The following is a 13,074-nucleotide window of genomic DNA, read 5'->3' as shown; positions in this document are numbered from 1 at the left end:
CTAGATTTCAAAATACACTCCCCCCCCCCCCACACACACACACACACACACACACACACACACACACACACACACACACACCCTCTCTACCAAATTTCAAGAAGAATCTATCAATGACCGCCTTCCCCCCCAACAAAAGCAGCCACTCCCACATGCCGCACCCAGGACACCGCCCCACCCGATCCTGCAGCTCGCCCCCTCCACCAGGAAATCAAAGACATGCTCCAGGGAAGCCCAACACAACACAGCACAGCACAACACAACACATCACCCCACCGCTGCCCCCCCCGCCGACCCTGCTGCCCCCCGCCGCTGCCGTGCCCCGCCCAGCCCCTCCAGCCCCCAGGCTGAACGAGCCCCGTGAAGAGGTCGCACAGCGCGGCAGCCGCTACAGCGCGCCCGCCCCTCACCGCTGTGCTGGGTCTCGCTCTCCGCCATGGCCCCGACCACGCTCGCTCCGTCCCCCTCCGCGCTCTCGCGCCAACGCGCCCGAAAGTGGCGCGAGACAGGCGCCCCGGCCGGCCGGCCGGCCAATCAGAAGCCGCGGCGGCAGCGAGGCGACTCCCGTCGTTCGCCAGCCCGCCCCTTCGCCCCGCTCCACCCTCTCGTACAGGTCGAAGGAAGTGGAGGGGGGGGACTAGGCGGAGCCGCGCGCGGGCTCACTGGGGTTTGGGGGTAATCTCTGTGTTTGCGGCTCTGGCTCTCTAGAGAGAGAGACGCGGGAGGGTGCTTGTTGGGGGAGGCGGCGGCGGCTGCTGCTGCTGGTGCGTCCTGTCTGCAAGTTGCAACAAGGCTTAGGGAGAGAATTGCTATTTATGGCTAGGCGGTCATGGGGTGTCGCCCCTGAGTTCCAGGGGAGCAGGATGAGGTCCTTTGTGTCCTAGGGAAGGGGATGCAGGGACCCAGCTATGGGGGTCTTTCATTTTCTTGGCTCAAGAGAATTTGTAATTTGCAAATTTGTAAACTCAGGCTGCAGAAAAGAGCCCTTTCGGCCCAAGCTAAGGGTGGCTGAGCAGCATTGCCCTCGCTACAGCCTTCACCTAGCCCAGTGGGGTCCTGGCCTCTGATTAGGGCTTGTAAGTGTTACGGTAATACAGATAATAATAAACCTGGGTACATGGTAAACTAGGGCACAGCTCACTCATGCTCTGTGTAGACAGAAAAAAAAGGCTTCCTCCACCACCACACTTAGCCAAGGGAACCAACCTGACAGAAGATGCTGAGACATTTTAAACGTGTGCCCTGGTGTAAGCCAATTAAAATCAGTGGGGTTATACCAAGGGTGAATTTGACCCACTTAGTTAACTTCCCCTCCTAGGGTTCTCAGAGCAGAGTTTACAGGAACTATTGATAGGCAGGATGCCAGCGTTTTTCTCCCAAGCACTTCTGTTGCTATGAGTAGAATTACATAGTGCTATAGCAATAGTGTAATAAAGTCAGGGTAGAAAAGGCGGTCCAGCTCCTGTGGGAATGCGCATCCCCAAATTGCAGAGGGGTTGTGGCCTTAATGGCCTTATAGACTTTAAATCAAAAGAAGCTGCAGGTGCAAGGATCCAAGTCAGCAGAAACTGTGGGTGGAGTAACTTCATCACTTCAATGGCTAAACTAGACATTGGGAGCAGAGCTAGTAAGAACGAGCTGGAGCTAAGTCACAAAGCAGGGCAGAATAGCCTTTTGCAACAATCTTGCTAGTAGTGGAAGGAGCTGACTCTTGGCGGAGGGCCAGGTGTCATTCAGGGGAAAGCATTTCCTCCTGCTTCTGAGCACCACCTTTTTAAAGTGACCAATCAGCTAGGGCTTGGCAAAGAACTCTGTCTCCTTTCTACCTCGATTTCGCTAGTGTTACTTCTATAGCTAGGTAGATGTCTTCTGCCACATGAATCAGAGTAATGCCCCAGCGTCAACCAAGCAGCAAAGTTGGGGCTGGAAAATCATACATTTAACTTAAAATTATACAAAAATAAAAATTATTTGAAATGGATTTTAAAAGCCTCCATTAAGAGTCTACTAAACTTTTGCTATGTTTCAATTGATGTTGAAAGTATTAACCTTGCTCTTTAACATTGCTGGGATCTCCCCTAACAAGGTGATATTTAGGGCCCTAGGGAAGCTTTGTGTTAAGCATGTTCTATTGGGATATGACTTTTGACTTTTCTTCAGAATGGCAATTTACCAGCAGTGCTGACCAATCACAAACTATATTACTCAATCCTCATTTGTATACAGATTGCGTTTAGCTGAGACGCACATGTTACTCACAAAGGGAGAAGTGTGGTGACTCGAGAAATAGTGTGAGAATTCCTACATTTGCAGACTGCTTATAGCTCTTAGCCTTTTCAGCAGCTGAGTGAGTAAAATATGCACCACTGTACACTTCTTTCCCTGCTGGTGTCAGGTCCTTACAGAAGTGGCCACTAGGACAATATGGCCAAGAAGTACTGAATGTTTTATCCTCCAAAATCTAGAAAAGCTACACTTTATGGTTCTAAAACATATTGATGACAACTATTTTATTTCTCTACAAGTGGATTGGACATTCTTTTATGTAGGTTAGTGAACCTGTGCTGTGAGGAAAGAAGGAATGCTAGTTTTTAATCCTAGTTTCTTACCTGTTTAACAGCGTTTACCCAGCATTATCAGGCCATTGTTGGCTCTCCTTGCCATACTAAGTCATGATTGCATGAAGAGCATGAAGGAACATTGAAGGCTGTAAGACAAATTCCTGCCTTACCTATTGTGGAAGAAACAAAGCTTCACTATGCATTTTAGTTGAGGCTCATCAGAGATCTGAGACTCTTTTATTATTATAAAAGCACAAGTATATGCAAGGAGAGAGCCACTGACAGTTAGTAAGGGTCTCTACCTTCAGGCAGATTTTAACATATATTTATAACTGTGTTAGAATCACAGCAGTCATTCTTCTTATCATTAGTCAAGGTTACTGACATAGGCAAACTGCAGTACAAACATTTTCAGCTAAGACAGTTGATATTTTTCAGCACTGTTTACATTCTTTTCTTCTGCACTGTTTCACTCTCTGTTTTACCCCCTCACTTTACCCATAAGACATACTTTTCTTGACCAAAGTTTAAGGCCTAAGCATTTTATTTCAACACTATTGATAACCTTCTTCCATTTGGATGTGTGCACATTTTTCCCAGTGTATCCATTGTCTCTTTAATATGTGTAGGAAAAGTGGATGACAAGCAAACCAGACATTACAAGAAATTAGTCCAGTACTGCCAATCCCAAAGGTTCAAAATTCATGAATCAGACCTCAAAAAATCATGTTAGGGGTCTCTCTGTGTGTGTCTCAGAGAGAAAAGATTGTGTTTTTTTGTCTTTTCAATTTTTGAACTCCCCGTGTCTGGCTTCAGTGTGTGTGTATGTCATTTATTGATGCCAATTCTCCCAAATGTTTTGAATAAGATGATTTTAGTCCTCTATGCAGGAGCTCTCACTCCCAGGTCTGCCAACCCCCAAACCAGTCCTGTCCCCACATCAATTCTGCCGCCACATTAACATGACAAGGTGGGTGAGGTGATATCTTTTATTGGACCAACTTCTGTTGGTGAGAGAGATAAGCTTTCAAGCTTACACAGAGTTCTTCTTCCTGGAGCTTGAAAGCTTGTCTCTCTTACCAGCAGAAGATGGTTCTTGTCTCTATAATATTCTGGGACCAATGTGGCTATAACAACACTGCATCCCACATTAGGATGTCACATCAGTTCTACTCATGCCTCAGCCCTCCCTTCATATCAGTTCCTCCAGGCCCCTCATCAGTTCAACCACAACATCAGTTTTTCCTGTCTCTCAGCCCCCTCACAGAAATTCTGCCCTCAGATCAATTCAATGTAAAATATGTAAACTATTTCAACAGTTTGTGTTCATTTAGTGTCTTGGTAAAAACTTTGAAATTTTGAACTGATCAGATCTTATTTTAATTAAAGTGAAGTAAATCCATTTCTGGCTCTTGGTCATCTGTCGCACAATCAGAAGAACGTCTGTCATTCAGGCAGTACCAGCATTTGAGCCGGTACACAATGACACAGTTAATTTATCAAACAAATTGTTGCCAAAGCCCACTGTAGGACAGTGCACATTAAACAATGTCCTTCTTCACTAATGCTGGGCCAGTTCTGACATTCAGCTCCAGCACAACAGCAATGAATTTGTTTCCCAGAGCATAACAAGTGCTGCAGAAAAAGGGACTCTGGGTTTCAGAAAAGAAAAGCAGCTAGTGAGACTTGGGTTTTCATATGCTAAATTGTCTTATCACAGCAAATTAGTTGGAGCTGATCTTTAACCTCCCTTGGGACAGTCATACAAGAACAAGTTGGCATGCCCTTTGTTCAGTGGTTTTAAGTACAAGAAGTGGAAATTTCATTGTATGGCTCAGAGTAACTCAAGGTTCACTCCAGGAAAGAGTGAAAGCTGCAAAAAGAAGCACATTAAGGAAGATGGTAGGCCGCCAAAAACACAGGTCAGAGGAGGAAACTCAGGATATCTATGCAACCAAATTTCAATGAAAGGTGATTTAAATTTTGTGTGTGTGTGTGTTTTTCTGCAAAATATAACATACATATAGGTTATGAATAGAACAAATTAGGAATTATCATTCCAGCCTAAAAGAAAACAAAAAAAAATCATTAAGACAGACTTTTTTCCTCCGCTCATCTTTATATCTAGTTGTTGTAGTATGTACTTGATCTTAATAAAGTACAGCATCATTGTAAGACAAATCGTTAATATAATACTTCTTGGCTGAGGCATTGTACACCAAGTTTACGCTTGTAAATGTTAGAATCTCTTGAAAATGCAGGAGTAATATATAAATAAAATGCAGGCAGATTTCACTGCCATACTTTTCTTAGAAATGTCTAACCATTATTTTATCATTTTTATATACAGTATATCTTAGTGCATATATATATGCGCGCACACACACACACACACACACACACACAGAGTGTGTATAGTTCAGTAATTCTTTTATTTCCTATATATATTGGTCTGAATTCTGTCTTGCTATAACTCCATTATCATCTGGGATTACACCAGGGATTAATTTGGCCCTTTGCAAATAATCAACTCCAGGAGTGATTTATCAAATTGTGGTATTTATACCACATTGTAACATGACCCGTTTAAACTAAGGTAGCCCTTAAAAATGAAACACTTCTTCAAGGAATTTTTAGAAGAATACACCCTTAAAATGAGACTAGATTTCAGATAACAATCCTTATGGGAAAGGTTTCTCCCTACATGTACCACTTATATAGGTTCTATGTTTGTTCCAAACATGTTTTCCTTCATGTATAGTTAACTGACTTAATCACCAAAAAGAAGCAGGTATTTTTTCATTTATGTTTATGTTTTTGTAATATTCTGGTCAAATATTTATATTCAAAGTGCAGCAAACTGTTTACCAGTCTTTTGTCTTTTAGACACTCTCTTCATATTCCACTTTCAATCACCTGTTAGGGTCAGACTGAAGAGAAATGGAAATTGAAGTGCAGACATTAAGCCTTAAAGCCATCAGATTCAAACTGTTCCTAAAGCAGTAAGCTATCAAGCTGGAAGTTAAAGTTCAAAATGGCACTGTGACATCCACAGCTCTTTGTTTTGTCACCTGACTGCATTAGTGACATTGAAAGAGGCAAAGAAGAGTAAGTGCATGGACTGAGCCTAAAGAGAGCACTTTTTAAAAACCAGGGGCCAAATTCTGATTGCAGTTACATTAGACTAAATCCAAATAACTCCATCGACATTAAGGGAGTTACAGTGGATTTACATCACTGTCACAGATATCAGAATCTGGCCACCTGCCTATTTAAAAACATATTCCCATCCAAACCCAGAATAAAAGTACAGAATGTTATAAATTAAATATCAAGCATATTCATTAAGAGTGGACCGTTAAGCGATTTTATCAGCTAAAACCTAAGACATCTCTACTGAGCCTGTACAAATTGTGAGTTGGCCAAATTTGGGCAGATTTTCATGAGGATGGCAAAAGAGACCTCCCTGATACATATGCCACTCCCCCTATCAAATTTCAACTCTTGGCTCCAAAGCAGGGAGGGGCCCTACTGCATTTCAAAGAAAAGGTCTCCAGAATTATTTAACAATAGTAAACCAACATATTAGAACCTAGTTTTGTTCTTGGAAACTGCTAAATGATTTTGGCTGAATTTTTTCAAAAATACTGAGCCTGATGCAGACACCATACTTGTGAAAACAGGGTCTTATAATAAGAAGTGTCAGGCAACCTTCATCATAGGCTGTGCTGCCAACCCTACCTATAATATACTCATACACACACACACACACACATATATATAATGTTTTTAAATAAGATACGTATTTATTCCTAGATTATTTCACAAGTTTATAACAGTAAATAATCAAGTTTTATGTAAGCATCACAGTAAAGATGGGGGGACCTTGAATGTAGTAGGGGTACGATCCTTTCAGATACACCCAGAAAGTGTGTTCCATGCATATGAGGTGGGGTGGAAGAAGGTATGGAAATGTGTGAAAATCTGAGAAAAGGCCAAACAAAGGCTGGCATCACTGGTGAAGCAAAATGGACTGGTGTTTGGGGGTGATTCTGAACAGGACAGAGTGGGTAAGTAGGCAGGGACAAGATTTGGCAGGGCAGAGCTTTGAAGGTAGACTCAAGAAGCTTGAACTTGAGACAGTGGAGGAGAAGGCGGCAGACAGGCTGAAAATGGGTGAGGAGGAAAATGATAAACAATATGGATAAGGAAGCCAATCTTAGCAATAATATTTTGTATAGATTCAAGGGGGCTGATGTGCATGTCAGGGAAGACAGAGAGGAGGAGGCAATAGTAATAAAGAGAAGACATAATGAGGGCCTGGATGTGAGCTTTCACTGAAGGGATACAGAGAAAAGGATGGATCTTAGCAACGTTGAGGAGGAATAAGCAATAGAATTCGGACATGAATTAGAAATTGTTCTTCAAACCTAAGAGGGAGATAAAAGCTCTAATTTAAATCTTTTTAAGGGCTCCAATTTCAGAAACGTTGAAATGCTATGTTGTAAATTTCTGGTTTGCAGCTCTAGTATTAACTTTGGGCCGAATTCTGGTCTCGTTTACAACCAAGACACCAAAGGGGCAGTTGTATGTGTGTGTATAATTTGTACCCATGTCTTCAATTCTAGGGAGGAAATGGCCTATTAACAGCTAACTGAGTTAATTTCAGTGCTTCATAGTCTCATCCCTCTTCATTCAACAGATGAGTCTGACTGCAGAAATGTTTGGTTGGAGATCTGTCCTTCCTTGACAACCAGATAATTGAAAATCTGCTTGTTAAAATTAGCAAAGAGAATCAAACCAGCCACTCAGCTAATGACAGAAATGGTAGTCTGCTTGCTTTTAACACTAATTGGTCAGCTATTTATGTATCTGACAGAAGTGAAAGTGGAAGATACAAACTGCTATCCTCTTGAGTGGAAATCCACTATTATTTCTCATCAACTGGAATTTTGTTCCAAGTTAGTTTACAAAATCAGTGCATATAAAACCCAATCCCCATGGGAAAAGGAAAAGAGGGGAATGGGACTACATAGAGGGCCCCTAGCATGGTATGGTATGGAGTAGGGCACACACACAACCCCTGGCTGGTGAGGTTGGGACTGTGATATGGGGAACAGGAAATGGGGATGCACACAGAGCCCTTGGCATGAGGCAGAATGGGGGATTCTGCAGTAGGGAAAATGGGGGCACCCAGAACTCCTGGCAGGATGAGGGGGGAGATTGGTGAATTCTGATCTGAGTGGAAGGGGATGCACACAGAGCCCTTTGGGATGGAAGAATGGGGAACCCTCATATGGGGGAAGGAGTAATGGGGGGCACACTCAACCACAGGCAGGGGCAGATTGGGAGACCTTGATTTGGGGGAAAAAGGTAATGGGGGGTATGGAGAAAAGTGAGGAATGGGGTCACACACAGCACCCGGGCATGGGGAGAAGTGGGGACCTGGTATGTTGAAGAAAGTTGAATAAGAGGGAGAAAGGAAGGAATGGAGGAACACAGAGCCTCTGGTATGGGGGGGAAGGGGGAATAGGGAGCATACAGAGTCCTTGGAATGAGGGAGAGGATGGGGGTAACAGTGAATCTCTTAAATATTGGGAAATGGGAAAATGGCACACAGGGAGCTTGTGTGTGTACAGGGGCGAGGGAGTGAAGGGGAAGCAAAGAGCCCCTGATGTGTGCAATGAGCTAAGCCTACAGGAGCCACAGAGAGCATGACCCCTTACCACAGCAACATGTGTATCAGGGCCACTATTAAAAGCCCCTGTTTTCAGGAGTTAATGACTTTGTGATAATTCACCTGGAGATGAAGTTATTTGTATAAGGTGTATGTGCCTATACATTTAAATTGTGTAATTAGAAGTAAATTAAATATTACAGGCTTTTTTAATTAGAATCCAACTCAGTCTCCTAGATGTGTTGGTTGTGCAGCACAAACAGGAGTAAAAAGCCATATAAATCTTATTTTGTCACTAAAGTCAGCAGATATGACTCAGAAGCAAATCTGTTGAGTAGGCAGGTGCTGTTATTACATTAGTCACTTTCCAGAGTAGAATCACATTTTAAAACATGTAATATTTCGCAAAAGCCATAAATATGAGTACCCAAGCATATATATGCTACAAAAATCTCCTTTAAAATGATATCCAGGTTGTAACAAACAAAACTCATTAACTCATAGTCCTCATCAGTCAGGATCCAATTCACTAAATATGTTCAGGACAGCACTAAAACACATGCTTAAAAGTAAGCATGGGCATAAATTCTGCCCTGGATTAACTACTCTTTCTGACTGGCTCTCATGCAGTCAATGGGACTACTCACAGGAGCAAATTTATGTACATGCTTAAATGCTTTCCGGGACCATTATCAATATGTAAAATGGATATAGTATTACCTATCGCAAGGTGTGCTATGAGGCTTAAATAACACTTGTGAACCAAAGGTTAATCTTTGGATGAAATGCTTATAGAAAAGTCCAACAGAATTTAATATAACATTTTTAAATCTATAGAACTGGGTTCAGGGTTTTTAAGTCTATAAAATTTATAGAAAATTGTATCCTTTCTATAGAATGACTCAAAAAGCCTATAGAAAGGATATCATGCTATATACAATTCTATTCATTTTTAGAATACTTTCTAAATAACCCTATCATATTTCAATATAACCCTAATGATTTAACCCTATTAAATTCTATACCACTTTTCCATAAGAAAAGCTTTTATTAAAGGGCAAAATATTTGTATTAATTATTTTTTCTGTTCAGGCAAATGGCAAAAGATTTTATCAAGTTTTTTTTCCTGAACGGAGATTGAGCAGCAGCAAGAATTCTATTCCACTTCCATCTTGCATCACTGGTATAGTTTAGATAGGCTGTAGTATTACTGAAAGAGAGAACCCTTATTCTTTAATTCTACCATATAGGATGAAAAAAAATCTGTACTGGAAACTTACTAAATCAGGACGTAGACAAGCTTTAATATGTGGACCTTAAAAATGAAATAAGGGTATAATTCATCCTTCCCTGCACAATGATAGAAAAATGGACTTTGCACAATTAGCTAAAAAGGAGAGTGAGGCGGACAGGAAGAAATTTAAATTGGCTGTGTGAGAATTGGCAAGGAGCAAGAAGAAGAAGCTACATCCCCTCTGCAGCCCCTGATGGGGAGAGGTTTGGAACACTGGGGTTTACTTTCTAGATCTAGGTGAATATTACCCTAAAAGCACTGCATTTTTTTCCTAAGGAAATGAATAACAAATTAAGGTCATGGTGCTGCATTAATCATGGTTTTAATTATTTCCCCCGAGAACATCTTTAGTAATGTGAGAGTCCTATATATAGAGAAAATAAATGATAGGAAACTTAATTACAAGAGAAAAGATTCTGCAAGGGGGTTTAGTGACTTCATAAACCAACCCCTCCCTCCATGTTTTGCCTTGTTCAGAGTTTTTTTTATTTATGTTTTCTCTTTTCTTTCCCCACTCCAATCTCTCTCTTGCACTCTTTTGGTGTCTTCTCCCTTTTACATTCCCTTTCTCGTCTTTTCCTCTTCATCCACACCTCTCCATCTTTTTTGCACAGTTCATCTTTTTATTTTCCTCTTTTTTACTGCCTGTGCCATGTCTGATATGACATTTTAAATAAAGCTACTTATTTGTGAAGAATGATTGTGAGTCTTGGTTCTCTTAAAGTTCATCATGGTGTCAGCTGACTTTAATGTCTATTTTTCCTTTATGAAACTTGATTTGGAGCAACCAAATCTTCAAATTATGTTTTAAATAAAAGTTAAAAGTAGCCACCATGCCTAAGTGATACTGAAATCCACATCTTTCATCCTATTACATTGCAAGCCAACCAATATATTCTCTCCATTACAAAGCATCAGTTCAAGGTTATCCTGACATTACTGGTGTGCACGCCAAGTCTGAGAAAATCTGCTGTATCAATAGTGAAAACCCATAACCGTGTGTCATAAAATGGCTGTACAGGATGTCTAAAGAACAAGTCACAATTCCTAAGAAGACAATCTCCAGATTCCTACCCTCTTCACTGGGGGTAAGGGATTTACTTTGTATTTCGCTGTGATAAAAAGACTTTGTTATATTTTGGACTGAGGACATGTATTGGATTGAAGGTCTAGTCCCTAAAACTGCCACTTTATGTATATCTACAACACAAATACTTTTTGTAGAATATTATATAAATTTCCTTTAAATCAAAATAGCCATTTTAGTTTTATTACCAAAAACTACATGCACATATATAATTATTAGATTTTTCCATACAAAGTGAAGACATTTTAAAGAAAAAGAATACATTCTTAACGCGAGTCCTGCTGCTGTCATTTATCAAAAAATACATACATCAAAGCAGAAATCTTCAAATATGGATAATTAACACCCATAACATCATATTCAATACTTCCTTACCAATGGCCTAAGTACGGGTGTCAGGAACGACAAGAAAATACATTCAGTCAATGTGAGAAATAAATAAACATGTTAATCAAAGATTCTGCGACAGGTTCCATTACTGGCTCAACAAAGGACAAGTCACAGTTTATCAGATTTCTCATTCTCTCTCTGTACTCAGTACACCTGGATTGTAACTCAGATAAGAATTTATATTATGAACCATTTGACTTTTGGAGATGTACCTGAGTCTGAAATCATGTAAGAGATATAAGTTGACTGTTTTTCCTTCCAAATGTCAAAAAGAAAGGGGTAGTAGATTTTTGCTTTCAAGCTACCTTCAAAGTCCAATTCTCAATTCCCTTTTGTAAAACAGCATGACAGGCTAAGGCCCAGTCCTTCAGACATTTACCACTGTGCAGTACTTACTACTCTGAATGGTTGTAGCTAGATGAGCAAGTCTAGATAACATGGAGGTAAAAATCTTAGTAGTCAATCTTTGTTTGCGCTCCCACAAATAATAGCAAAATGAAGCTCTGTAAGTAACAGATCACCAGTGGACAAAGCCATTGAAGTCACTGGAAATACAATAGTAAGAACTGTGCCATATGGTAAGTGTTAGCATGAACAGGACCTGAGAGTGAAAAATAGACACATGGATAGACTAGCTATTTGAGACTTCAAGAAAAGTTTCCACTTGGAGGAGCTGTCCTTTCAGCACCAAAGAATCACAAACAAAAACACAAGTCATGAAAGAACAGCAAAGCCATTTAAGACTGGATGAATTAAGCCTTTCTCTATAAAACAGCATCACCATGACAATAGTAGACATCCTCTGCAACATAGAATGCTATATAACTCATTGATCTTTCGTTAACAGATATATCAAACTGCTAATTGCCTTGTGATTTCAAGCTAGAAAACTAATACTTTGCACTGTTATAGTGCAATAAAGTAAAAGATCTCACAGTACTTTAAGAAGCTAAATATTATTCAGTTTTATGGTGGAAATTGAAAACAGAGATAGGTTAGATGACTTGCCCATGTCACATGGGAGACTAATGGCAGAGTCAGGACAGCTGGCTGACTCTCGGTCTTATGCCCTGTCCATGGACAGTAGCTTCACCACATCATCTTACCACTAAGTCTCAGCCAGGACTTTAAGGAATCATCTAGCTCTTACATGCATATCTGGTATTTGTATGCAACAATTTATAGTTGTGCCTGCAAGTATGGGTTTTGTACAGGCAATAAATGCGCACACTTTTTTTGCACCTGAATCTTAGTCCCCCATATATAAAAATGTGGTCCACAGCATATGTCTATAAATCTCCATCCAACAGAATGCAATACTAGTTAAAGCTTGGTTACATGCAAAAAAATGAGTACATCTCTTCTTTAATCAAGTCAGATAGGGGATATACTTTGGGAGAATTTTAGTATGTATCTTGGGTAGAGGGATTGTCTGATATGTAAAGTGCAACTGTATTTGTTCACACTGACAAAGTCTGACAGTGCTAAATAACCCCTCCTCCCATAAATTCTGGTGCTGTGTGCATCATCTAATGTCAGAACACCACATAACTCAGATGGAGTGGTACTATGGTGACAGTAACCAACCAGAAGACATCATGCAAATGAGAGTACTGTATCCCATACCAGCTGCTCCGTTGCTGTCTGGTTGTTATAGTGATAAACTTAGGCCTTGCCTCTTTGCTTATCCTTGAAAGAAAAACCTTTAATTCCTCAAGGAAAGGGAGAGAGAAGAAAGGTGGGGGGGGGGAGGAACTACATGACAAAGGAAAACATCCTCTGGCTGTGAAGAAAACATCAGAGAGGGCATCGCAGAGAAAACACTTACTGGCCATGCCAGTGCTCACCACCGATGCTGAGTCAGAAACAGGTATCCCAAAATCCTTTTCTAATGAGCTTCTTTCAGAAACCATGGAGGAGATAGAACACACATGCCCTCAGCCTCGGTTGGTAAGTAAAGACAAAGAATGCATGTATTTGTCACTCAGCAGCTCTTTGCTTTATTAGAAGTAAAGGAATCAATTGTTAAAAGGTTTAGCATGTACATATGAATTCTACTGCAGCC

The 13,074-nt window shown here is 40.8% G+C and overlaps 2 protein-coding genes across 8 annotated transcripts in view; one reads left to right on the top strand and one right to left on the bottom strand.

Annotated features, from left to right (window-relative positions):
* POLA1 (DNA polymerase alpha 1, catalytic subunit) overlaps positions 1-484 on the bottom strand; it is a 338,774-nt gene extending 338,290 nt beyond the window's left edge. For all 7 annotated transcript variants that reach the window (XM_067545056.1, XM_067545058.1, XM_067545057.1 and 4 more), the window contains exon 1: positions 411-484. In XM_067545056.1, coding sequence (XP_067401157.1) covers positions 411-438 — 28 coding nt within the window. In that variant the 5' untranslated portion in view covers positions 439-484. The remainder of the gene's footprint in view (positions 1-410) is intronic.
* Positions 485-12,813: 12,329 nt separating this feature from the next.
* Positions 12,814-13,074, top strand: part of PCYT1B (phosphate cytidylyltransferase 1B, choline) — a 42,932-nt gene continuing 42,671 nt past the window's right edge. Inside the window, exon 1 of the mRNA XM_067545293.1 lies at positions 12,814-12,959. Within this exon, the coding sequence (XP_067401394.1) occupies positions 12,843-12,959 (117 nt within the window). The 5' untranslated portion in view covers positions 12,814-12,842. The remainder of the gene's footprint in view (positions 12,960-13,074) is intronic.

Source organism: Emydura macquarii, unplaced genomic scaffold (genome assembly GCF_026122565.2).
Source record: "Emydura macquarii macquarii isolate MOO-44397 ecotype Brisbane River unplaced genomic scaffold, CSIRO-AGI_Emac_v2 contig_1043, whole genome shotgun sequence".
In the NCBI taxonomy this organism is placed as follows: domain Eukaryota; kingdom Metazoa; phylum Chordata; order Testudines; family Chelidae; genus Emydura; species Emydura macquarii.
Note: the sequence above shows the minus strand (reverse complement) of the source record. Positions and strands in the feature narration are given on the sequence as shown.